This window comes from Kuraishia capsulata, genomic scaffold (genome assembly GCF_000576695.1).
Source record: "Kuraishia capsulata CBS 1993 genomic scaffold, Kuraishia_capsulata_scaffold_6, whole genome shotgun sequence".
NCBI lineage: Eukaryota > Fungi > Ascomycota > Pichiomycetes > Pichiales > Pichiaceae > Kuraishia > Kuraishia capsulata.
In genome coordinates, this window is record NW_019172955.1 from 46,745 (window position 1) to 68,470 (window position 21,726).

Consider the following 21,726-nt stretch of genomic DNA (forward strand, 5'->3'; position numbering starts at 1 on the left):
CGTGCATCGACTGAATTCGGGATTTCTTTGAACCGTGGCGTTTTCGGTGGCTCTGATTTCCGGTTCTGCATACCGGTTCTGTGCTTTTGCGGGGTGGCGCGCGCATAGGATACAATTCCCGATCTGGGGAAGGGCAAGTCTCGCAGTAAATCCGGAGAAGATAAAAGGAGATACCACCGTCGCTTTTCGTAGGCGATGGGGTGCACCTCAACTTATTATTCAATCTAACAAAATTTACCTTCAATAATGTCTACTGGTTCGGGTTTTTTGCAAGTTAAGGGGACTAAGATCGTTGATGAGAACGGCAAACAGATCGTCCTCAAGGGTGCTGCCGTTGGTGGTGGACTCAATATGGAGAACTTCATCACAGGGTTTCCTGGTCAAGAGGACGAGCACAAGCAGATCCTGCTGAAGGTTCTGGGAAAAGAGAAGTTTGACTTTTTCTTCGACAAGTTCTACGAGTATTTCTGGGCTGATGACGATGCAAAGTTCTTCAAGTCTCTCAACTTCAACTGTTTGAGAATTCCAGTCAACTACAGACATTTCTACCCAGACAATGACCTCGAAAACTTCAACCCTGACGGTTTCAAGTGGCTTGACAGATACGTAGATATCTGTTCCAAACACGGGATCTATTCGGTGATTGATTTGCACGCTGCTCCAGGAGGACAAAACCAGGACTGGCACTCGGACAATGGAACTCACCATGCACTTCTGTGGTCCTTCCCTTACTTCCAAGACAAAACAATCGAGCTCTGGGAGAAGATCGCAGCACACTACAAGGATAACACCTGGGTTGCCGGTTACAACCCCTTAAACGAGCCTGCAGACTCCAAAGGTTATCGTCTGATCAACTTCTACAGAAAAGTCGTTGATGCCGTAGAGAAGATTGACCCCAACCACATTTTCTTCCTTGATGGAAACAAGTATGCTATGGATTTCACTGAATTCCCAGACGAGCCTATCAAGAAATCTGTTTATGCCATCCACGATTACTCGTACTATGGTTTCCCCGGATTTGATGTCTTCACTGGCTCTGAAGAGCAAAAAGGAAAGTTGGAACGTCAATACAACAGAAAAATTGAGTACATGAAGAAGATCCAGGCTCCGGTCTGGAACGGTGAATTTGGTCCAGTCTACTCTTCCGAGGTCAGAGGCGACACAGATATTGTTGCTACCAATCTGGCTAGATATGCCTCCTTGAAGGAGCAGCTCAGTATCTACAGTAGAGGAGACCCATCCGGTGACGGCACAGGTATTGGTTGGTCTATCTGGGTTTACAAAGATATTGGATACCAGGGTCTTACGTTTGTCAAGCCCGAGTCCAAGTACTATTCCCATTTGAAGGATTGGTTGGCTAAGAAGCAACGTCTCGGTATTGACAAATGGGGAAGAATTGCTCCAAAAGAGGTGGAATCGATTTACGATGCAGTTAAGGATCACTTCCACAAGGAGATTCCGGAGAAATTCCACAAAGCAGTTTATCCTAACAACCTCGCAATTGACGGTTATATCGATCGTGTTCTTAGAGAGTGTCTTCTCTCGCAGTTTTTGACCTTTGAGTTTGCAGAATATTTCAGGGATCTCTCTTTTGAAGAGCTAGACGAGCTAGCTTCCTCATTCAAGTTTGAGAATTTGCAGACTAGAGATGAGTTGAATGCTATTTTATCTGCAAGTGTTTAAAGGTGGTATGGTGGAACTTCATAGATTTGGATTTTTAATTAACTTTTCAAAATGCCGGTTTCGACCCCTCTTCCCACCTTTCTATTTTCAGTAAAAGACACTGAAAAGCGACGAAAATCTTGATAAATCTTCTTAACTCCGAATAGTGTTTCATCTCCTCATTCTTTACTTAGCAGAATTTGTAATCATTTCTATTGACCCCCAAATTAGCCCCGCGTTACATTTCCATCAGTATCCAAAATGGGGTACGGGGGCCTGCAGTACACCCGCAAATATCTCGATTCAAATGCCCGTGCCCGAACCAATAATCTTACTCGGCGCGTAGAATTTCTCGACTAGGAAACGTCCCCTACTGAGGCTCATCGCATAACTTCCTATTGGGGTAATCAACGACCGGTTATGCAAGCGCCATTCTTTGGATTAAATTCATCTTCTTCGTAGGCCGGAAATGGGGTAGTGGCAGGTTCAAGGTAGTGCAGTGACATCACACCCCTGATTAGATAACTTCTCTACGCATTGCACGGTCATAATATAGCTCGCCAAAGGTCATGTCTTATACACCACTTCCACGCGATTCAAAAAATCCGATCCGGGGCCGAGTGATAGATGAGAATAGTTCTGCTTCCGTTACTCGGGAAGGAATTGTCGATTATGCCCTTGAAGACGTGTTGCCAGACTCGGAAGAAGCGTGGTACCTGAAACCACAGTTGCGAAGACTGAACTTTTTTTCGTTGTTTGCGTTGTTGAGCTCAGCAAGCTCTGGATTTGATGGCTCAATGCTCAATGGGCTCCAGTCTATCCCCAGCTGGAGTCTCTATTTCGACGGACTAAGCGGATGGAGACTGGGCATTTTGACGTGTAGCAGTGCCCTGGGTGGAATCTGTGGTTCTTTACCTGGTCATTATTTGGCAGATACTTACGGAAGGCGGGTTCCAACAGCATTGGGAGCCTTGATTGTGATATTAGGTACTCTAATCCAGGCCTCATCTCGGACATACGAGGCCTTTTTTTGTGGACGATTCATCATGGGAGCAGGGGCTGTTTTGACCAGCATAGTGAGTCCGCTGTACATATCTGAACTTGCTTACCCTACACACAGAACCATTCTCACGTCAATTTACAGCAACACGTGGTATGTTGGCTCCGTGCTGGCAGCTTTGATAACACTTTTTTGCTATCAAACTGGGGAATCATCGAACTGGAGTTGGCGAGGGCCTTCTCTGCTCCAATGCTTCTTTCCAATTCTGCAGCTTTCTTTGTACCGGTTTGTTCCTGAGTCCCCACGATATTTGATCAGTAAAGGCCGATCTCAAGAGGCTAGAGATATTCTTGTAAAGTTTCATGCTGAGGGTGACCTCAATTCCATTTTGGTGGAGTTTGAAATGGCACAAATCACTATAGCCATCGAGAATGAGTCTTCTGCCAGCAACACTTCATGGCTGGAATTCTTTGCAACCAGAGCAAATAAACACAGATTATTTGTGATTTCGTTTTTGGCCTGCATGCAGCAACTATCCGGAAATGCTTTGATTTCGTACTATTTAGTTCTCATCCTGGGATCTATTGGATACACATCTGCAGTGGAACAATTGTGGATCAACGTTTCCCTCAATGTCTACAACTTGGGTGTTTGTGCCTTTGTTCTATATTGCGTGCACCGGTTTCGTCGTCGGATCATGTTTCTCACGTGTACCACGGGAATGTTTTTCGTTTTTGTTACATGGACCGTTTTATCAGCCAAGTTTCAACAGGGCAACTACGAAAGTACGCTCTTGAGCAAGGCCATTTTGACAATGGTTTTTCTGTTTTTTATGTGTTACGATTTAGGACTCAATGGATTGCCATATCTGTACTACACAGAGGTGCTACCGTTTTTTCTGAGATCCAAAGGGCTACAAATTGTCCAGTGTTGGCAACAGGTCATCAGTGTATTCAATGGGTTGATCAACCCCGTGGCTATGGACGCACTGCACTGGAGATACTACATTGTATATTGTTGTATTATTGGAGTTGAGATTGTTGTTGTTTACTTGTTCTTCCCAGAGACAAGAGGGTTCACCTTGGAGCAGGCTGCTGACGTTTTTGGTGATGGTGTGAGGCGAGGAGGAGCAGGTGGTGATGTTGATAATGCTATCGGCGACGGAGTCTGAAATAGCAGGCAATTTATAATAGAAGCTAGCAAGGGCTACGACGATCTGAAGAACATCCTGGAAATATCTGGGAATGGCGGAGGACATTATACATATCTTTTACATTTATTACAATTACATTCCTGGTTTGATCCATTCTTGAGGGGCTACTTGAGGGGCTACTTGGCTGGTCATCACATCATGACTGTGCTCCAGCTTCCGGCATACAGTATCAGCGTTACGTTAGTATGCATTAGTTTGAAAACAGACCACGATAACACGCTATGAAATATTAGCAGGCAAGTGGAATGGAATTTTCACTTCTCATCGCCTTGGATATACTTCCAGATCAGGCCAGCTCTTTTTTGATATCCGGCCACTACCGGATACTTTATGCCTCACCCCACATTTTGTATAGTTCCAATCGGGAAACCTGGAGAAAATATAAATAGGGTTCCTCTGCACTCATTTTGCCTGTTCTTCCTTATTCTGCCTTATTTTGCTAACTAATATCAATCATGCCAGAAATAAAGAAATTGCCAAAAGACTTCCTGTGGGGTTATGCCACTGCCAGTTACCAGGTTGAAGGGGCCTGCGAGCAAGATGGTAGAGAGCTATCTATTTGGGACACTTTCAGCAGAGATCCTACTCACACCGAAGATGGAAAGAGTGGTGATGTTGCTACTGATAGCTACAATCGCTGGGAAGAAGACATTGCTTTGATGAAGAGCTACGGGGTCAATGCCTACAGGTTCTCTCTATCCTGGAGCAGAATCATCCCCAAAGGTGGAAGGGACGATCCAGTCAATCCAGAAGGAATAGCTTTTTACAGAAATTTTATTCTAAAGCTTTTGGAAAACGGGATCAAGCCAATGCCAACCATTTTTCATTGGGATACGCCACAGGCTCTTCAGGACAAATATTTGGGGTTCTTGAACAAGGACGAGATTGTTCAGGACTTTGTTCGTTACGCAGACGTCTGTTTCGAGAATTTCGGTGACTTGGTTGAAACTTGGTTGACTATTAATGAACCAAATATCTACTCCATCCTGGGTCATTGCATTGGTGCACATGCTCCGGGTAGATCTAGTGATAGAACAAAAAGCCCCGAGGGCAACAGTTTGACCGAGCCATACATCGTTGGTCATTCGCTGTTGGTCTGCCATGCTCGTACAATAAACCTCTGGAGGACCAAATACAAGCAAAAGTATCCTCACGTGAAGCTTGGAATTGTTATCAACGTGAACTGGGGAGAACCTTACGATAGCTCGGAAGGTTCGAAGGAAGCTGCCGAGGAGTTCATGCACAAGGCTTCTCTGTGGCTCTCTGATCCTGTTTATTTTGGTGATTATTCTGATTACCTCAAAAGTAAGGTTGGTGATAGACTCCCGGTATTCACCGAGGAAGAAAAAAGCCTGCTTAAGGGATCGAACGACTTCTTCGGCCTTAACCACTACACGGCCTACTACATCAAGAAGCGTACCACTCCGATTGGACCCACTGACTTCATGGCTCAACTCATGCCGGATATTGAGCCTACTCAAATTGGAAGCGATGGTAAGGAGATTGGACCTAAAGCTGGACTTTCATGGGTTCGTCCAGTTGCATGGGGATTCAGGAAATTGCTTGAGTATCTCTACGATCGCTACCACCAGGACATCTACATCACCGAAAATGGAGTTATTTGTCCCAACGAGCGCAATCTCCCACGTGAAGTTGGGCTCAAGGATCAGTTCAGAATTGACTATTTCAAAGACTACGCGAACCAGATTATTGATCTTGTCAATGAAGGCAGAGTTCCAGTCAAGAGTTACATCATTTGGTCTTTCCTTGACAACTTCGAGTGGCAGGAGGGCTTCACAAGATTTGGAGTAACCTGGGTTGATTTCGATGACAAACTCACCAGATATCCAAAAGATTCTGCTGGCTACATTAAGAAATTCTTTGAGGATCACTTAGAGAAATAACAAAATTGACATTGTGTTTTAAGAATAAGTAGTCCTAATCCTGCTCTGTAAATGTTCACCAGCAGTAGTAGGCATGCCTCCTGGATATTTTTCTTTGAGAATTCTCTCAAACTTGCTTATGTCCCCACCCGATCCAATCGGACTCAGTATCACATCAGTGTCGGGCTGAACGAAGAACGGTATGCTGTACCTATCCCTGTTTTCAGAGTCGTCTCTGGGAATAAGAACTCTATGTACAGTTGAGCGAAACATTCCTGCCGTCCAGAACTCTAGCGCATCACCAATATTGAAGATGATTGTGTATGGGATTATAGGTACGTCAAACCAGGTGTTATCAATGAGAACCTGGAGGCCTCCTTTATCTTTTGGAGATACAAATAGCATGGTCAGCGACCCATAGTCTGAGTGCTGTCCTGCCCTTATATCCAGGCTCGGGTGGTCTGGATCTGAAACGGCCTCAACGGGAGGATAATGAATCAGTCTTAGACGATTTCTCTCTCCACTGTGTTTGCTGGAAAGAAAGTCTGGTTGTAAACCCAAGCCCACAGATAAACCATGGAGGACTGTATTTGCGACTCTTTTGCATTTAGTAACAAATAAATCCAGAAATTGCTTCTCAGCAACAAACTCTGCTGGGATATTGTTTTTTTTCAAATTTTCCTCGCTGAGATAATACGATTCCTTCAAATCACCATTGCCCAAGCCAGATAGCTTCTCATCCCTCAAATCCGTGTACCCTGTATCGCCACTTGAATTTTTCCATTTCATTTTTTCCTTCGAGGAAGTGTTTTTGAAATAGCTTTGAGCAAAATTTATAATTTTGTCAATCTCGTCGTGCGATATTTCATGGTTCACCAGATAGAAAAAACCAGGCCATTTTCCGGCGGCCATAAGGTCCTCTACCAGTCTGTCCTCTTGTCCCTGTCCATATGACGAGATATCTATTAATGGAAGATCAAACTTGGGGGTTGCCGAGTTTGCAGCCATTTGGCTCCGTAAAAACAGAAAGTATTCAACAAATGCGTTTCTCGAGCTAGCTATTTGAGTGTTTGAAGCCGATCCCGATAAGGGGCGCTTATCGCATGATAAGGGCCTATGCCCCCTGCAGCTTACCAGTTTAACCGTTTAACCGAGGAGACACATCTGCCTTTTTTCAGGAAGCCGTATCTACTTCATCCACGCATATATCTGTCTCCAAAGAATACGGTTGGATCAACGTCAAATTATATGCAAACAAAGATGGGTATATCAAATGTTTTGCACAAATTAGAGCTACCACGGCCAGCTGCTGCTTTGCATACCAAGGCCTATGTCAACGAAGACACCGTGCCTCTTCCCCCTCATCGGAGAACGTACGGACCTTGGAGTTTTATTGGACTATGGGTTGTAACGGGTTCTTTCAACATTGGAGGCTGGACAACTGGTTCGTCGCTCATAGCGCTTGGTTTGAATGTATGGCAGTCGATGTTGACGGTGATAATTGGTAACACCATGGTAGGAATCATCTGTGTGATGACAGGCTATCCTGGAGCCAAATGGCATGTCGGCTTCCCCATTCTGCAGAAAGCCCACTGGGGTGTTTTTGGAGGTATATTTCCGCTCGTGAACAGAATAATCTTGTCGTTCATTTGGTATTCCACTCAGATTTGGTGGGGTGGAGAGACCCTGAAATGTTTCATCGAGGCACTATGGCCCTCCTTTAGAAGCCTGAATAAGGAACTTGCAAAAGGCACCATGACGACTGGTGATTTCACTTGTTTCATCATTTTCTCAGTACTGTGCCTGCCTTTAATCAGGATTCCTCCGGAAAAGTTCCAGAGACCGTTTGCTGTGGCAGCCATCACGGTGATACCTACGGTATTCATATTGCTTATTTGGTGCTGTGCTAGAGCTGGTGGAGGAGGAGCTTTATTATCTGATGTTACGGTTGCTGGTGTTGAGCAGGTCAAGGGCAGTACCCTGGGTTGGACCTTGGTCTACGGGATCATGTCCAATGTGGGCTCCATCTCCACCCACATATTCTCCCAATCGGATTTCACCAGATTTGCCAAAAAACCTAGCGATCAGTTTTTGGCTCAGATATTGTTTGTTCCCCTCAGCACCATGGTGGTTGCTTTGATTGGAATTGTATGCACTTCTTGCGCTACTAAATTATATCCCGAGGAGTCCCTTCTTTGGGAGCCGTTCAGTCTTCTTTCTGCAATTCAAAAGTATGCGAACGACTCTTCGAGATCGCGGGCTGCTGTTGCATTTGCCAGTTTGGCATTCATTTTCTCCCAGTTTGGTATTGCAGTTGCTGAAAACGCCTTATCTAACGGAATTGATCTTTCAGGACTGCTTCCCAGATGGTTCAACTTGAAGAGAGGAGGGTATCTTACTGCTGCGTTTGCATTCATAATGCAGCCATGGTCGCTTCTGAACGGAGCTACTAAGTTTCTGACGGTTATCGGAGGTTATGCTGTATTTCTTGGTCCTTTTACAGGTATCCTGTTCAGTGACTTCTATCTCGTTCGCAAGAGACAACTCAAATTGACCGATCTCTATGATATTTCAGACCAAAGTATTTATTGGTATACCAAAGGCATAAACTTCAGAGCACCAGTGGCGTGGATAATGGGAGTCTGGCCTCTCCTTCCAGGATTTGTAAAGTTCGTTCAGGAAGGCGCTGTCGATATGACCAGTAATTGGTCTAAGGTATATTGTCTATGTTGGCTACTGGGTTGTTTGATATCCAGTTTCGTCTATTACGTATTATGCTATTTCTTTCCTGTGAGTGGTCTCGGGCTTATTGATGATGGAGATTACTTTGGAACCTTTGGAGATGAATATGTGGTGGATACTGAGGGCTCCGTCACAACTGTCCAGAAACAGGGAGACGTTGTTGTTGAGAAAGTTATATCTGGAGAGACATAAGATATGAGAACAATTTACTTTACTTTTTGATTACTTCTGTAGTAACAATTTCGATTTCACTTTGAATCATCTAATGCCATTCCACTCAACTAACTACTGAGTCAAACTTCTCCAGATAGCTTTTGAACTGCGATATCTTCAGACTATCGTTAAAGTCATTGAGTTTTTCCAGAAGATCGGAAAGTGAATGCAATGCCACCTTGACGTGAAGGAATTCTTTTTCAAGCAGGGGATTGGCAACAAACCGGCCTAGGATGTAACCGAAGCCGGATAACTCCTGGAACATTGGCGTTCCCACGGCTCGGAAATAGGCACTTGGAATTAAGCTTGTACTTTTAATAAGTTCATGGACCACATCAAGAGAATGAGCAACAGTATCTGCAGATTCCATTGACAAACAAACCAGTCTCATGAGCAACATTGTACATGCTATGTTAGCTGCCTGAAAGCCATTTCTGATGGTGAGAGTATCACTGATATCTGCGCTAGCTTCTTTGAAAACGAAAGGGAGAGCTTTATGTGTCTCGGTGGAAATCCTTTGAAGAGTTTGCAAATCCAAATTAACATCAATTGAGTGGTTAGCGTCCTTTGAAAATAATCCTCCAGTCTCGCTCCTGGGGTTAAAGACCTGGAAACAACTTTCCAGTATCCGATAACAATCGGTGATAAAATTCCAGCCTACCAACCATGTTCCAGAAGAAAGTCCACCAGTGTAATCCGGCTCTTCTTCATCAACGGGTTGGGGATAAAGCACAGACGATTGGGATCCATGCATTCGTATCAGGTGTCCCATCACATAAGCAGAATGAACTTCTAAACGATATAAAACCCAATACAATCGGCGTCGCGTTTGCACTTCCCTTTTATCAATATCTTTTGGCCAGCGCAGTTCGCTGTGGAGACCGTCAAGTGCCATCATTGTGAGATACATTCCCATGTACTGCTGCAGTGCCACATCATTTCCCGACTGGTTTTCGTAGAGAATAAGTAACCCCAAAGTTTGTAGATATTCGAGACTATTTCGGCAAGATACAAGATCTGAAGGAAGCAATTGAAGACACTTTTCCAGGAAGAAAGACGACTCAAAACGGCAAAAGGACCGATCCACCTCTGAAATGAGAGCATTATCCTCGACATGCTTCATGCTAAGCGCACATAGTGCAAGCAAACGTGAACAGCATATTGGGTCATCATTCAGCTGGCTTTTTCTTGAAGACTCCAAAAATTCAGCCTCATCCAGAAGCGGGAAGATTGGGTAAACATTCTCAAAATGCACCTCAATCAGTTTTCTCACTATGGGCTGGATGGGTTCTTCTTCAAAAATACCACACAATCTTGAGACCGGTCTTTTGGGTCCTCGTTTCTTTCTGGGTCTATCAACTGTACATTTTTGGCCATGTTCAAGACATGTCAAACATACACCATCCTCAGAAGAGGGTCTGCATTTGACTGCCCTTCTGTGACAGAAGTCACAGGCTCTTGAAATACGGTGATTCTTCAATGTGGTAGGGATTATTATTTTTGGCCTCCGAGTTTAGCAGTTTTAACGGCGCAAAGTTCCACATTCGTGGACAATAATTGCAATGTTTCCGGGGTTGATGTGCAAATCTCTTATCTGCAGCCAACAGGTGCGTTGAGCCTATTTCCGGATCGGGAAGTTTGTACCCACACGCGATAACGAACAATTGGAAGGTGAAATAACGAGAGGCTTTTAATGTTTTACTATCATGTCCTTGCAAAGTTTTCTTCCTCTGGTAACAATGAAGATACTCGTGATAAATCCTACTAGTTCCCCTTCCCTTGAGGACAATCTCAGGGTGTGTCTACAAGATCGCACTAGGCTTCCTGTCGGATTCTACACATGCTCCAACTCCAAATGCCCCAAGGAAATTTATAATGTCTCACAAGAGGTGGAATCTGCATATCTATGCTTCGAAGAACTTAAAAACATGCACCAAGACTATGATGGCTTTTTGGTGTGTTGTTTCTCCGACCATCCTCTGGTGTACATGCTTAGAGAGCTCGTTGGAAAACAGAAACCGGTCACAGGAATTTTTCAGGCGAGCATACTACACTGCTTGGCCTTAGATGTCGGAAACTTTGCAATTGTCACCACAACCAACTCGTGGAAGCCGCTTTTGGACAAGGCCGTAGACAACTATTTGGGCACCGGTTCAGCAGTGAAGTTCAAGGGAACATTTGGAACCGGATTGGGTGTTCTCGAAGTGCACGCTTTTGGCACTGCAATTCTGGATAAATGCAAAGAAGTGGTTGAAAAGACAAACGTGGAAGTGATATGTTTAGGATGTGCTGGTATGGTTGGACTTGCCAAAGAAGTGGAGGAAAAGCTCGAAAGGGAGGTGATAATAGTTGATGGTGTTCTGAGTGGTGTGGCCTTTGTGGAGTCGTTGATAATTGCGCGGCAGAGCTAAAGGTGCCTTTCAAATACTCAATCTGGCGATTTTCAAGGTCAAATGAAGGGAGCTGTTTTGAAACTCTGAAAATCTGCACTCCCAAATCTGTTAAGCTACCTGGCTTACAAATAGAACTTTTTGTACAATTAAATCAGAAAAGAAAACCGGGAACTCCGAAGACCCTTTGCCCTTTTGCGGGTGTGCATACCAAATTCTGCGCGATTGCAAAATGCGGGGCAACAACAGCCCGAAGGCTCCTACCCCTAAATGTATAAAGACTGAAAAATCTCTTGCTGTTTTTATAGTTTGTGACTGTATACTATTACTCTCGGCCTAGCTAAACTCAATTTGTTGAAATGAAGGCCACTGAAGTTGATTTTACACTCAATGACGGAAACAAAATTCCAGCGGTCGGTCTGGGAACAGCGTTCCCGCGAGAGAACCAGGACTTAGTCACCGACTGTATTATCACTGCGTTGAAAAGTGGAATCCGTCATATTGATACGGCTTGGTACTACGGAAGCGAGCCTATGATTGGTGTCGCTCTTCAGAAGGCATTCACTGAGGGTATCGTGAAAAGGGAGGACATTTTCATCACCACCAAGGTTTGGCCCGGAAGACACGATGATGCCTTGGGATCCCTCAACGATTCTCTCGAGTTTCTTCAACTAGATTATGTTGATTTGTTCCTTCAACATTGGCCACTATGCTTTATTAAAGATACATTTACCGTCGATGAGAGGTTCGATCCCCTTGATACCTGGAAAGAAATTATAGAGATAAAAAAGACCACCAAGAAGGTCAAATCCATTGGAGTATCCAACTACAGCATTAGATCCCTGGAGAGACTTTTCAAGGAAACTGATGTGATTCCAGCTGTCAATCAAGTCGAGCTTCATCCACGTCTACCTCAACTTGAACTGGTGGAATTTTGTCGTGACCATGGAATTTTGATGGAGGCCTTCTCTCCATTGGGATCTGGCGGAGCACCTCTTCTCAAAATTCCACTCGTCAATGAATTGGCCGAGAAATACAAGGCCACAGCAACTGATATCCTGATTTCGTTCCATGTTTGCAAGGGTACCGTTGTTCTTCCAAGAACGCAAAACCTGGAACGTTTGAAGCAGGGATGGGAATTCGTAAAGATTTCCAATGAGGATTTGGCCAAACTAAACGAGTATGGAATCGCAAACCACTATAGATATATTGCTGCAGAGTTTGGAATCAATCTGGGATTCCCCGACTGGAACGATAGTGTTGACTACCATACTGGGGTCTGAGCAGGTTGCAATTTATATACACCTTAAAAAAACATATCTGGTTGAACTTTGAGACGTCTCTGGTGATGAAGTATGTATTTCTTCCCCAAACCGCCTTTTTGTCAATCTTTTTGTGGTTTTGCTTCAAAGTTCTGTGATAACTAAGATTCTGGTAGCCTGCATCCGTTTCTCAAAGAACCCGATTTTCTTCCTGTTCCAGAAAGAAATCTAGGATCATTCTACATCTGAGATGCCTCAAGTCGCCTCACCATACTTATTTCTGATCCCACTATCGAGCCTCGAAAAGCATGGGGTAACTCTAAAAAGAGTGGGGTGACCCCCACACGACCAATCAATGTCTTATAAATTCCTCACACATCCTTGCCAATCTTCGTAGTGTTTCCTTCCATTAGCCTTCAAAATGGAATGGAAAAACACAAATAAAACATTGCAAATCCTCAAAGCAGCCGAGGAAGGTGGCTACGGCATCATTGCCACTGTGGTTTACACTTTGGACCAGGTCACTTCCACCATCAAGGCCGCAGAAAACAAGAACTCGCCCGTTATGGTGTTGATGTTCCCGTGGGCGATCAAGAATTCCAACGGCGCCCTGGTTAGAGCGGCAGCTGATTGTGCTCGGCGAGCCAAGGTTCCAGTAGCGGTTCATCTGGACCATGCCCAAACCCCGGAAGAGGTCAAAGCAGCTGTGGAGCTGCCGTTTGATTCTATCATGGTGGACATGTCTCATTACGAAAAGGAGGAGAACCTTAGACTCACAGCTGAAATGGTGAAGCTCTGCAATTCGCATGAAATTTCGACTGAAGCAGAACCGGGAAGAATCGAGGGAACAGAAGACGGTGTAATGGACACAGCCACCCTGGAGGGCTTGCTAACTACCCCCGAAGATGCAGTGGAATTCATTGATACAGGTGTTGACATGCTTGCACCCTCATTTGGAAATTTTCACGGAAATTATCCACCCGAGGGACCTCAATTGCGTCTGGATCTGCTAAAACAGCTTGCGGAAGTGTGCAAGGCCAGAGACGTGAGACTGGTGCTGCATGGCACAAACGATTTCACCGAGGAATTGCTGAAGGAAAATATTAAACTCGGAGTGACCAAGTTGAACGTTAATAGGCTTGTTTTGGACAAACACTTTGAGTATTTCGAGAAGAATGCTGACAAAGTGGGACTGACCGAGCTTATCGAAGTGTCTAATGATCTCATAGTGCAGAGGACTGAACACTGGATGGATGTGTGCGGCTCATCGGGTCGTGCGTGAGGACAAATATGGAGGAATTCGAAAGAGTAGCACTGAGATTACCCAACTGGTTCTTAATGACGCTTATAATATCTTATGAATAGGTTGCCAATTGCTATATTGTATTATTGTTTCAAAAACAAAACTTTTGAAGTGAAAGAACCGCACTGAGTGCCTTACTTAATCTCCTGTCCCTCGTGACTGAGTGCCTGAGGATCTGCCCACCCCCACCATCCCGCGTCCCCACAAAAAGTCAAAAATATCCGGCTCTGATCGGGCTTCCCCACGTTTGAGGCTTTAATAGGTACCATCTTTAAACAGGTATTTAAACCACAATATGCCCTGATCTTTATTCCCCTCCTTTGTGGTTAATATCACCCCTCCTAAAAAATGGTTAAAATCATCGCACTCAAAACGCACGACATCCGCTTCCCCACCACTCTGGACGCTACTGGTTCTGATGCCGTTAACTTCGGTGACTACTCTGCAGCCGCCACATATCTTACCACCGATGACTCCTCTCTGAAGGGTTACGGCATGACTTTCACCAATGGGAGAGGAACTGAGGTGGTTTGTGCTTGCATCAATGCTCTGAGCTCGTGGGTAATCGGTCGCGAACTGGAAGAAATCACTGCCAACTTTGGCAAGTTCTGGCACAAATTGGTTAGTGACGATTCTCTCCGCTGGATTGGTCCTGAAAAGGGTGTTATACACTTGGCTACTGCCTCGATCTTCAATGCGATTTGGGATTTGTGGGCTAGAAAGGAGGGAAAGCCGGTTTGGCGCTTGGTGGCAGACTTCACTCCAGAGCAGCTGGTTAGCACCATTGATTTCAGCTGGATCGCCGATGTGATCACCCCAGAAGAGGCGATTCAATTGCTCAAGGACTCTTCTGTTGGAAAAGCTGGCAGGATAGAGGATGCTATCAACAACGATGCAGTTCCTATATATTCCACCACGGCAGGTTGGCTGGGGTACACTGACGAGGTGATGGTAAATCTTCTTCATGAAGATCTGGCCAATGGTCATGTAAATTTCAAATTCAAGGTTGGTCAGGATCTCGCTGAAGATAAGAGAAGATTGAGTTTGGCCAGAAAGATTATTGGAGACAAAACCCTCATGATCGACGCCAATCAGGTCTGGGATGTGAATGTGGCAATTGAATGGGTAAAAGAGCTTGCAGAGTTCAAGCCATGGTTCATTGAAGAGCCAACATCACCAGATGATTGTGTCGGGCACAAGACCATCAGAGATGCACTAAAGCCTTATGGAATAGCTGTTGCTACCGGTGAAATGGCACAGAACAGAGTTATCTGGAAGCAACTATTTCAGCTGGGTGCAATTGACATTGCACAGGTTGATGCATGTAGACTAGGTGGCTTGAATGAGGTGCTGTCTGTTCTTCTGATGGCTAAAAAGTTTGGAGTTCAGGTTTGTCCTCACTCCGGTGGAGTCGGACTACCAGAACTCACGCAACACGTCGCCACTATCGATTACGTGGTTTTCAGTGGTAAGAAGTCTATGCTGGAATACATTGGCCATCTCCACGAAAATTTTTATGATCCAGCATTGGTTGAAAACGGTTATGTGATCACGCCGAAGGTTCCAGGATATTCGGTGCAGTTCAAAGAGGAGTCTTTGGCAACGTACGAGTATCCTAACGGTTCCTTCTGGACCTCTGAGGCTGCTAAGCCAATCGTGAACAAGAAGCCACCACTCAAGTTTATATAAATATGGGACTACCACCCTACAAAATTTATCAGTCAATTAAGCTTAACTAATAGTTGACTAATAGTCAACTAATAAATTTTGAAATTTATGCAGATATATGCAATCGCATGCATCGCGTGATGCACGCAACGTTGTACCGCAACCTGAACATGCAATCTTAGTCCAAATCTGTTGAGGTCGGGGTTATCAGGAGACTTATGCCAGGATGGATAATATTCTGGGCAACATGAAGAAAAGACGAGCAGGACATTTGATAAAATGCCCGCGATATGTTATCCGACAAGGGCCGAAATTAGCCCCATAGTACAGATAGAAGACGTTGAAAATGAATATTTCCAGTGTCGCCACACTTCAATGATTCCACAAACTGAATCAAACAAGGAAACTTGTCCTGAGTAGGGTATTGAAGACGAAATGCAATTTTATTTTAAAGATTGCAAAGAGCTAGAGTTTTCCAAGAGTCTTCATGAGAGACGACACAAGACGATGTAGAATCTTAAGCATCGAAGAAACAGTTTCTTTTTTTCAAAAACAAAGATAGACAGACGGACAGCTAGACTCGATATTCGAAAAGCTTTCAGTCAATATCGCAAACAGAATTGCTGGTGAGCTTGCAAAAGCAAATCAAAAGCTTGAGGGTCTTCGGTTGTAAAAAAGTCACGTGACCCTGACGCGATAAAGAAAATCTAATCTTCGAACGTCAACTTCTGAGAATGTTCTGTAGAACAAGTTTTCCAACCAATCTCCATTCTCCCAAATGACTCAGCCTGACAATGTTTGCGTCAAAAATGGAATAGTCAGCTCGTTCACTCTTGAATCCACTTCGCCTAATCACAAGCCTAGAGTAAAGATATTGGGTACCGGAGGTACAATTGCATCCAAGGCTGACTCAACCACGCAAACAGCAGGATATGATCTTGGGCTGACGATTGACCAATTGCTAAGTCAAATTCCAGATGTCACTCAAACCTGCGACTGTTTCTACGAACAAGTATGCAATGTTGAGTCAACCGAGGTGAATGACAAAATTTTGGCATTGCTGCACCGAAAGGTGGTAGAAAGTCTTGCAGATCACGACGGTGTCGTCATTACTCATGGGACCGACACCATGGAAGAGACCGCTTTTTTTTTGGAACTTGTGATCAACTCTCAAAAGCCAGTGGTATTGACCGGAAGTATGAGACCGGCATCAGCATTGTCAGCAGACGGACCCATGAACCTCTACCAAGCCATATTGGTAGCGGCCAGCAAGAGCTCCCGCGACAGAGGAGTGCTTGTTTCGTTCAATGACCAGATTTCCTCGGGATTTTTCATCAGCAAATCGAATTCGAACTCTCTGGAGACATTTAGCGGAAAATTTGGCTATTTGGGAAATTTCATCGATAATGAGATAAACTACTTCTATCCGCCTGCAAAACCGTCTGCGGTTGGGTTGATCAGGCAGGTCATATCCAGAGAAAGTGTACTGCAATCTCCCGACTGGCCGCGTGTAGCCATTCTTTATTCTCACCAGGGCTTCGATAAGGAGTTGATCAGACTTTCTATCGAGCACTTAGGCGCCCAAGGCATCATATTTGCCGGTTGTGGTGCCGGTTCCATGACTGCCGAGACCAATGAGTATGCCTTCACTCTGTGGAAGCGATACGGAGTTCCCATGGTTTATTCAAGAAGATCTAACGAAGGAGTGGTCCCCAGAAGATCTTTGCCCAAGATAGAAGGCTATAGCGAGGGTAGCATAGCTGCAGGTTATATGAATCCGCAGAAGGCGAGGATCCTACTCCAGTTATGTTTGCTTCACGGTATCACTGTTGATGTCATTAAGGTAGTCTTTGAAGGCGTATTTGGTGGTTAAGGGAGAATGCAAAGGTCGAGGTTGGAAGCAGTAATAGAGGCTGGCACCGGATAGCACCGGATAAGCAACATAGCCAAGAAATAAATTGGAGTTATTGACCAAAGCAACAAATTAGAGAATTATGTACAGACACTGTAAACAGCAATAACAGATTTTCTGGGAGACACCAGCGCCAGACTTAAATGAGTATTGAAATCATGTAATGCGGCGGACACCACAAGCATGCAGTGCTGTATGCAGAGTCATACCTGAATCCCGCAGCAACGATACAGAAAGTTCTACTAGAGGCAATTACAGTAGACACAAACATGGGGCAGATGGTAAATGCCGATATTAAACGCCGATCTTAAATGCAGATTCCAAACGCCGATATTAAATGCAGACATTGATTGATACCAGCAGCAAGCACTTAGCACATCCCTGTGGCAGATATTAATAGCACAATTGGGCCACACATTACTGGCAGACCATTATATACGCACACACTATAACGCAGGCAAATAACCAGTGGTACAGGCAACAATACGGACAATCAAAACGTAAACAAAAGCAAAATAAAATAAAATCAAAAAAAGCAAAAGAAGCGCGTTCCACCTAAAACCCTAAATATTTCCTCGCTGATTTTTAAATATCCTCTTTATTTCCAACCCACAATCCAAAAAAAAACCTTTCCCCCTCAGTTGATTTCCCAAATTTCAGCTCATTGCCGAATCCGGCCCAATTTTACGTGTACCTCAGGGAGATGCGTTCCTGATTCTCGAAATGCGGCCACCGCGTGGCTTGTTCATTCGCACATTTCCCAAGTGATTTTAAGCCGAACACTCTGCTATCACAACCACCATGTCTGCTGCTTTAACGTATGTCCAGACCATGGCGAACGTCCATGTCGCGCCAGAGGATGAGATCGACGAGCAAATGGGGCAGAACTGCAAGAAATGTGGACTGGTAAGTGCCGTAGTGATCCGGGGAGTGAGCGACAAGGTCGAGATCTAGATCGAAACCACAACCTAGAAAAAAATATATTCAAACGCGAAGCTTACGTACTGACACTTTTACAGGCAATCAGAGAAGGCCATGCCTATGAGTTGGGTGGTGATCGTTGGCACACCCATTGTTTCAACTGTTCCAAGTGCTCCAGGCTATTAGGGGTCAACTCCAACTTTCTTGTGTTGGGCACTGGCGCTCTGGTCTGCTCGGAATGCTCATATTCCTGCAAGTCCTGCGGAAAGAAAATATATGATCTGGCGATTTTGACCGGGAACGACGCATACTGTTCTTCATGTTTCAGGTGTAGATCTTGCAAACGACAGATCGAGGACCTCCGGTATGCGCGTACCTCCAAGGGTCTTTTTTGCATGAGTTGTCACGAGCGGTTAATCAGCAGGAAAAAAAAACACGACTCCAGGAGAATTCTGAAACCCACGAATTCTTCCGAAGGCTCTGCATCCACAACCTCGAGCCTATATGACAAGCATTTGCCCGAGACACCGGCACATTCAAGCGGGTCCTCGTCTACACTTCCAATACAGAACGCGGATACTGAGACCGAGACGAAGTCCAAGTTGAGTCGAGAATTAGAACATTCTGCGGAAGACGTGGACGATGCTTCTAGCATTTCCATTCCCGTAAGGTCGCCCAGGAGATCTGACCGAGTGGGCTCTGTTCCAGTGCACTTGGACCTAAACTCTACCCCGGTTTTGAACCAAGAAGTCCAACAGGATGCGTATATCCAGTCGCAGTCGTTGAAACATACACCTGAAGGAACGCCTGAAGTTCCAGCACTCTCTTCGCTATCGCCATACGGAAACATCAGATCCAACATGCAGGGAGTGATGTCTCCTGGTAACAGAAAGGCCATGGTAATAGATGACGAGGAAGACGATGACGAGAATGAACTCTTCAACGACCCCTACAGGGTCTCTGCCCAGGAATCAGCGTCCAAGGATGGCTCGGTGATTATTGGAGAGAATGCGTTTTCTGGTTTGACGACCGAAATGAAGGGTCTCAACATTGGCAACATTTCTGCAGAACCTCCCTCCACTCCGTCACGTATGTTTTCACCTCCGTCTACTCCAGACCGAACAGATCCTGTGACTTCACAATCTGGTTCTACTCAGGGCCATTCCAGAAAGCATTCTGGAGGCTTGGGAAGAGCTTTCTCCATTCGCTCTCCCAAAGCAAAGCAGATTTTCAACTTTCATCGTCATAAGAGAAGTATAAGTGGAAACCTTGAAGTTTCTTCAACCGCAGAGAAACTTGAAAAAGCCGCAAACGAAACCGATACTGACGCCGATCCGAATACTACACCCGTCTTTTCCACAGCAGCATTCAGCACACCACCCCTTGCATCCTATGAAAGCATACCGTCTCGGTCACCAACTACTCATAAAAGGTCCATATCAGACTCTGTTCAGAAGGACTATAAACAGGCAGAGGCTCAATTGTCCAGTCTTCAAGCCGAGGTAAGCCACCTGATCCACAAAAAAACTGCTCTGATGAGAGACTTGGAGACTTTGGAGACACAAAAAGCCAATCTGACAACTGATATTGCTGTGTTACTGGAACAGCAGAAGAAACTGGAAGTTGATACCAAAGTTGAACAAAACAGAGCAAAGAGCCTCAATAGCACCACAGATGAATCCACAACCATCGATGTTTCCGAAAAGACATCCACTTCCTCAAACAGCTCGAAGATTGCTGAGCCTATTGCCATTGTGAATCCTGACGAAACAGTGCACTCTTTGGAAAACTCAGCTGATAGGTCTCGTCAGAAGGCGCGTTTCTGGAAACGTTCTAAGAACACGAAGGGGATCCTGGCATCATCACCTTCATACCAGAATGCACTGAACATATCAATTGACGAAAATGAGGTGGTTGAGACTGAAGTACCTCCACAGTCTGGTTTTCTCAGTTCTATGATCAAATCAAGGAGCAACAACTTCTTGTCCCTTAGAAACTCGGAAAATGCCCAAAAGATCCCCGCTGAAGTGGCCGTTCCAGGAAAAGAGTTGTACAAATCTACTCTACAAGACAGAGCGGATTATGAGGGAAGACCAATACCATTCATTGTGGAGCGTTGCATCGCGGAAGTTGAAAAGAGAGGGCTCAAATCGGAAGGTATATATAGGATCAGTGGTGCGTCCTCAGCAATAGACAGACTGGAGACTAGTTTCCGTGAACTTGATTTAGGAGATGAATCCGATTTGAGAAATTTGGCAAAGGCAATATCTGGAGATATCAATTGTGTCACCGGAACACTCAAAAGATACTTAGGAAAACTGGCTGAACCAGTCATACCTTACAGTTTTTACGACTCTTTCATCAATATCGGTTCATTGGAGGTCTCAGAGCAAAAGGAAGCTCTCAGAAACGTTCTACAGAACCTGCCCAATTCAAATCGCGAAGTCTTGCTGAGACTTTCCAAGCATCTTGAGCTCATTTCTAATAGTGGGAACGAAAACAGGATGAACGTGCATAGTTTGTCTGTTGTTTTTGCTCCAACCTTAGCAAGATACAAAGAGGCTGACCCTAGCAGAGAGATGATCGACATGGGCTCCAGAAGTGCAGTTACTGAGTTGATGTTCCTGCATTATGATTATTTGTTGGGAGAATAGGTGTGGTTATTCGGGCCAGGTCTAGTTTTGCATTGTGAGTATTCGTTCTCGAAATATTGTAAGCGGAGAGAAATATTTCAAAGTCAGGGTTATATAGTCAAGAATTTGTTGTATAGTCAAGAATGAATCGATTAGATAAAAATGAAATTTGTAGTACGGCAGCCGAGTATTCAATGAACGTCTGTAATGGCATCGCTGGAGTACATTTCGTACCTTTTGTGGCCCGCCCTTATCAAGTGTTCAATTGTGCCAAACTTCTTTTTGGGAATATTTTTGTTCTTTGCAAACTCTTCTCGAATAAACTGCCTCCAATGATCTTGGTTTTTCTGGGTTCCTGCGTTAGTCTTGATCTCTCTAGTTATCAGATTTCTTGGTGACTTACTACTGGCTTCGTCTTGACACACCGTATGCATTGTCGATAAAAAGATAAGACTTCCTTTTGGAGACCCGAGTACCTAACTGCCATTTGAGTAAGAGCACATATACATTCGGGGCTTTGCTGGAGCGTTGGTTGTGCTTCTATCTTGCTCAATCGTGCAAGCACTTGCGGTATTGAAAGTGTAAGCTCGAATTTGAGCAGTGCACTGCGTTTGAGGAATCCTACCAAGACATCTTCTAGACCAATATTTGTTTCACTACAAGGATAGAAGATGTATGCGCTGACGACAGGAGTACTGAAACATTTCCGACAAGATGCCCTATGTTTTCTTGGCTTCAATGCCAAATGAGACTGCTCATTCTGTTTCGCTCTAGAATCGTGTACCAACCTGCGTGGAAGGAATAGTGAAGTCCAAAAAAATTACCCTGCAAAATGACTTCGTGGCCAAGCTGGTTAAGGCATGCGACTGTTAATCGCAAGATCGTGAGTTCGATCCTCACCGAGGTCGCATTTTTTTTGCTACC

General features: G+C 44.7%; 13 protein-coding genes across 13 annotated transcripts; 10 read left to right on the forward strand and 3 right to left on the reverse strand.

Moving 5' to 3' along the window:
- Positions 1-246: 246 nt before the first annotated feature.
- On the forward strand, positions 247-1,683 carry KUCA_T00004761001 (uncharacterized protein; the record flags this gene model as incomplete). Its single annotated transcript, XM_022605718.1, has 1 exon — positions 247-1,683. One exon carries the CDS (start codon positions 247-249, stop codon positions 1,681-1,683), a length of 1,437 nt encoding a protein of 478 aa, XP_022460766.1.
- Positions 1,684-2,231: 548 nt separating this feature from the next.
- Positions 2,232-3,833, forward strand: KUCA_T00004762001 (uncharacterized protein; the record flags this gene model as incomplete). The annotated part of the gene is made up of 1 exon (XM_022605729.1): positions 2,232-3,833. The coding sequence occupies one exon, from the start codon at positions 2,232-2,234 to the stop codon at positions 3,831-3,833; it is 1,602 nt and encodes a 533-aa protein (XP_022460767.1).
- Positions 3,834-4,330: 497 nt separating this feature from the next.
- On the forward strand, positions 4,331-5,779 carry KUCA_T00004763001 (uncharacterized protein; the record flags this gene model as incomplete). Its single annotated transcript, XM_022605740.1, has 1 exon — positions 4,331-5,779. One exon carries the CDS (start codon positions 4,331-4,333, stop codon positions 5,777-5,779), a length of 1,449 nt encoding a protein of 482 aa, XP_022460768.1.
- Positions 5,780-5,797: 18 nt separating this feature from the next.
- Positions 5,798-6,766, reverse strand: KUCA_T00004764001 (uncharacterized protein; the record flags this gene model as incomplete). The annotated part of the gene is made up of 1 exon (XM_022605751.1): positions 5,798-6,766. One exon carries the CDS (start codon positions 6,764-6,766, stop codon positions 5,798-5,800), a length of 969 nt encoding a protein of 322 aa, XP_022460769.1.
- Positions 6,767-7,018: 252 nt separating this feature from the next.
- Positions 7,019-8,692, forward strand: KUCA_T00004765001 (uncharacterized protein; the record flags this gene model as incomplete). Its single annotated transcript, XM_022605762.1, has 1 exon — positions 7,019-8,692. The coding sequence occupies one exon, from the start codon at positions 7,019-7,021 to the stop codon at positions 8,690-8,692; it is 1,674 nt and encodes a 557-aa protein (XP_022460770.1).
- Positions 8,693-8,777: 85 nt separating this feature from the next.
- KUCA_T00004766001 (uncharacterized protein) lies at positions 8,778-9,836 on the reverse strand (the record flags this gene model as incomplete). The annotated part of the gene is made up of 1 exon (XM_022605773.1): positions 8,778-9,836. The coding sequence occupies one exon, from the start codon at positions 9,834-9,836 to the stop codon at positions 8,778-8,780; it is 1,059 nt and encodes a 352-aa protein (XP_022460771.1).
- A 616-nt stretch (positions 9,837-10,452) lies between these two features.
- Positions 10,453-11,124, forward strand: KUCA_T00004767001 (uncharacterized protein; the record flags this gene model as incomplete). The annotated part of the gene is made up of 1 exon (XM_022605784.1): positions 10,453-11,124. The coding sequence occupies one exon, from the start codon at positions 10,453-10,455 to the stop codon at positions 11,122-11,124; it is 672 nt and encodes a 223-aa protein (XP_022460772.1).
- A 338-nt stretch (positions 11,125-11,462) lies between these two features.
- On the forward strand, positions 11,463-12,386 carry KUCA_T00004768001 (uncharacterized protein; the record flags this gene model as incomplete). The annotated part of the gene is made up of 1 exon (XM_022605796.1): positions 11,463-12,386. One exon carries the CDS (start codon positions 11,463-11,465, stop codon positions 12,384-12,386), a length of 924 nt encoding a protein of 307 aa, XP_022460773.1.
- A 400-nt stretch (positions 12,387-12,786) lies between these two features.
- Positions 12,787-13,647, forward strand: KUCA_T00004769001 (uncharacterized protein; the record flags this gene model as incomplete). Its single annotated transcript, XM_022605807.1, has 1 exon — positions 12,787-13,647. One exon carries the CDS (start codon positions 12,787-12,789, stop codon positions 13,645-13,647), a length of 861 nt encoding a protein of 286 aa, XP_022460774.1.
- A 369-nt stretch (positions 13,648-14,016) lies between these two features.
- KUCA_T00004770001 (uncharacterized protein) lies at positions 14,017-15,357 on the forward strand (the record flags this gene model as incomplete). Its single annotated transcript, XM_022605818.1, has 1 exon — positions 14,017-15,357. One exon carries the CDS (start codon positions 14,017-14,019, stop codon positions 15,355-15,357), a length of 1,341 nt encoding a protein of 446 aa, XP_022460775.1.
- Positions 15,358-16,114: 757 nt separating this feature from the next.
- On the forward strand, positions 16,115-17,209 carry KUCA_T00004771001 (uncharacterized protein; the record flags this gene model as incomplete). The annotated part of the gene is made up of 1 exon (XM_022605829.1): positions 16,115-17,209. One exon carries the CDS (start codon positions 16,115-16,117, stop codon positions 17,207-17,209), a length of 1,095 nt encoding a protein of 364 aa, XP_022460776.1.
- An 840-nt stretch (positions 17,210-18,049) lies between these two features.
- Positions 18,050-20,823, forward strand: KUCA_T00004772001 (uncharacterized protein; the record flags this gene model as incomplete). Its single annotated transcript, XM_022605840.1, has 2 exons — positions 18,050-18,154; positions 18,268-20,823. The coding sequence occupies 2 exons, from the start codon at positions 18,050-18,052 to the stop codon at positions 20,821-20,823; spliced, it is 2,661 nt and encodes an 886-aa protein (XP_022460777.1).
- A 170-nt stretch (positions 20,824-20,993) lies between these two features.
- Positions 20,994-21,236, reverse strand: KUCA_T00004773001 (uncharacterized protein; the record flags this gene model as incomplete). Its single annotated transcript, XM_022605851.1, has 1 exon — positions 20,994-21,236. One exon carries the CDS (start codon positions 21,234-21,236, stop codon positions 20,994-20,996), a length of 243 nt encoding a protein of 80 aa, XP_022460778.1.
- Between the last annotated feature and the right edge of the window lie 490 nt (positions 21,237-21,726).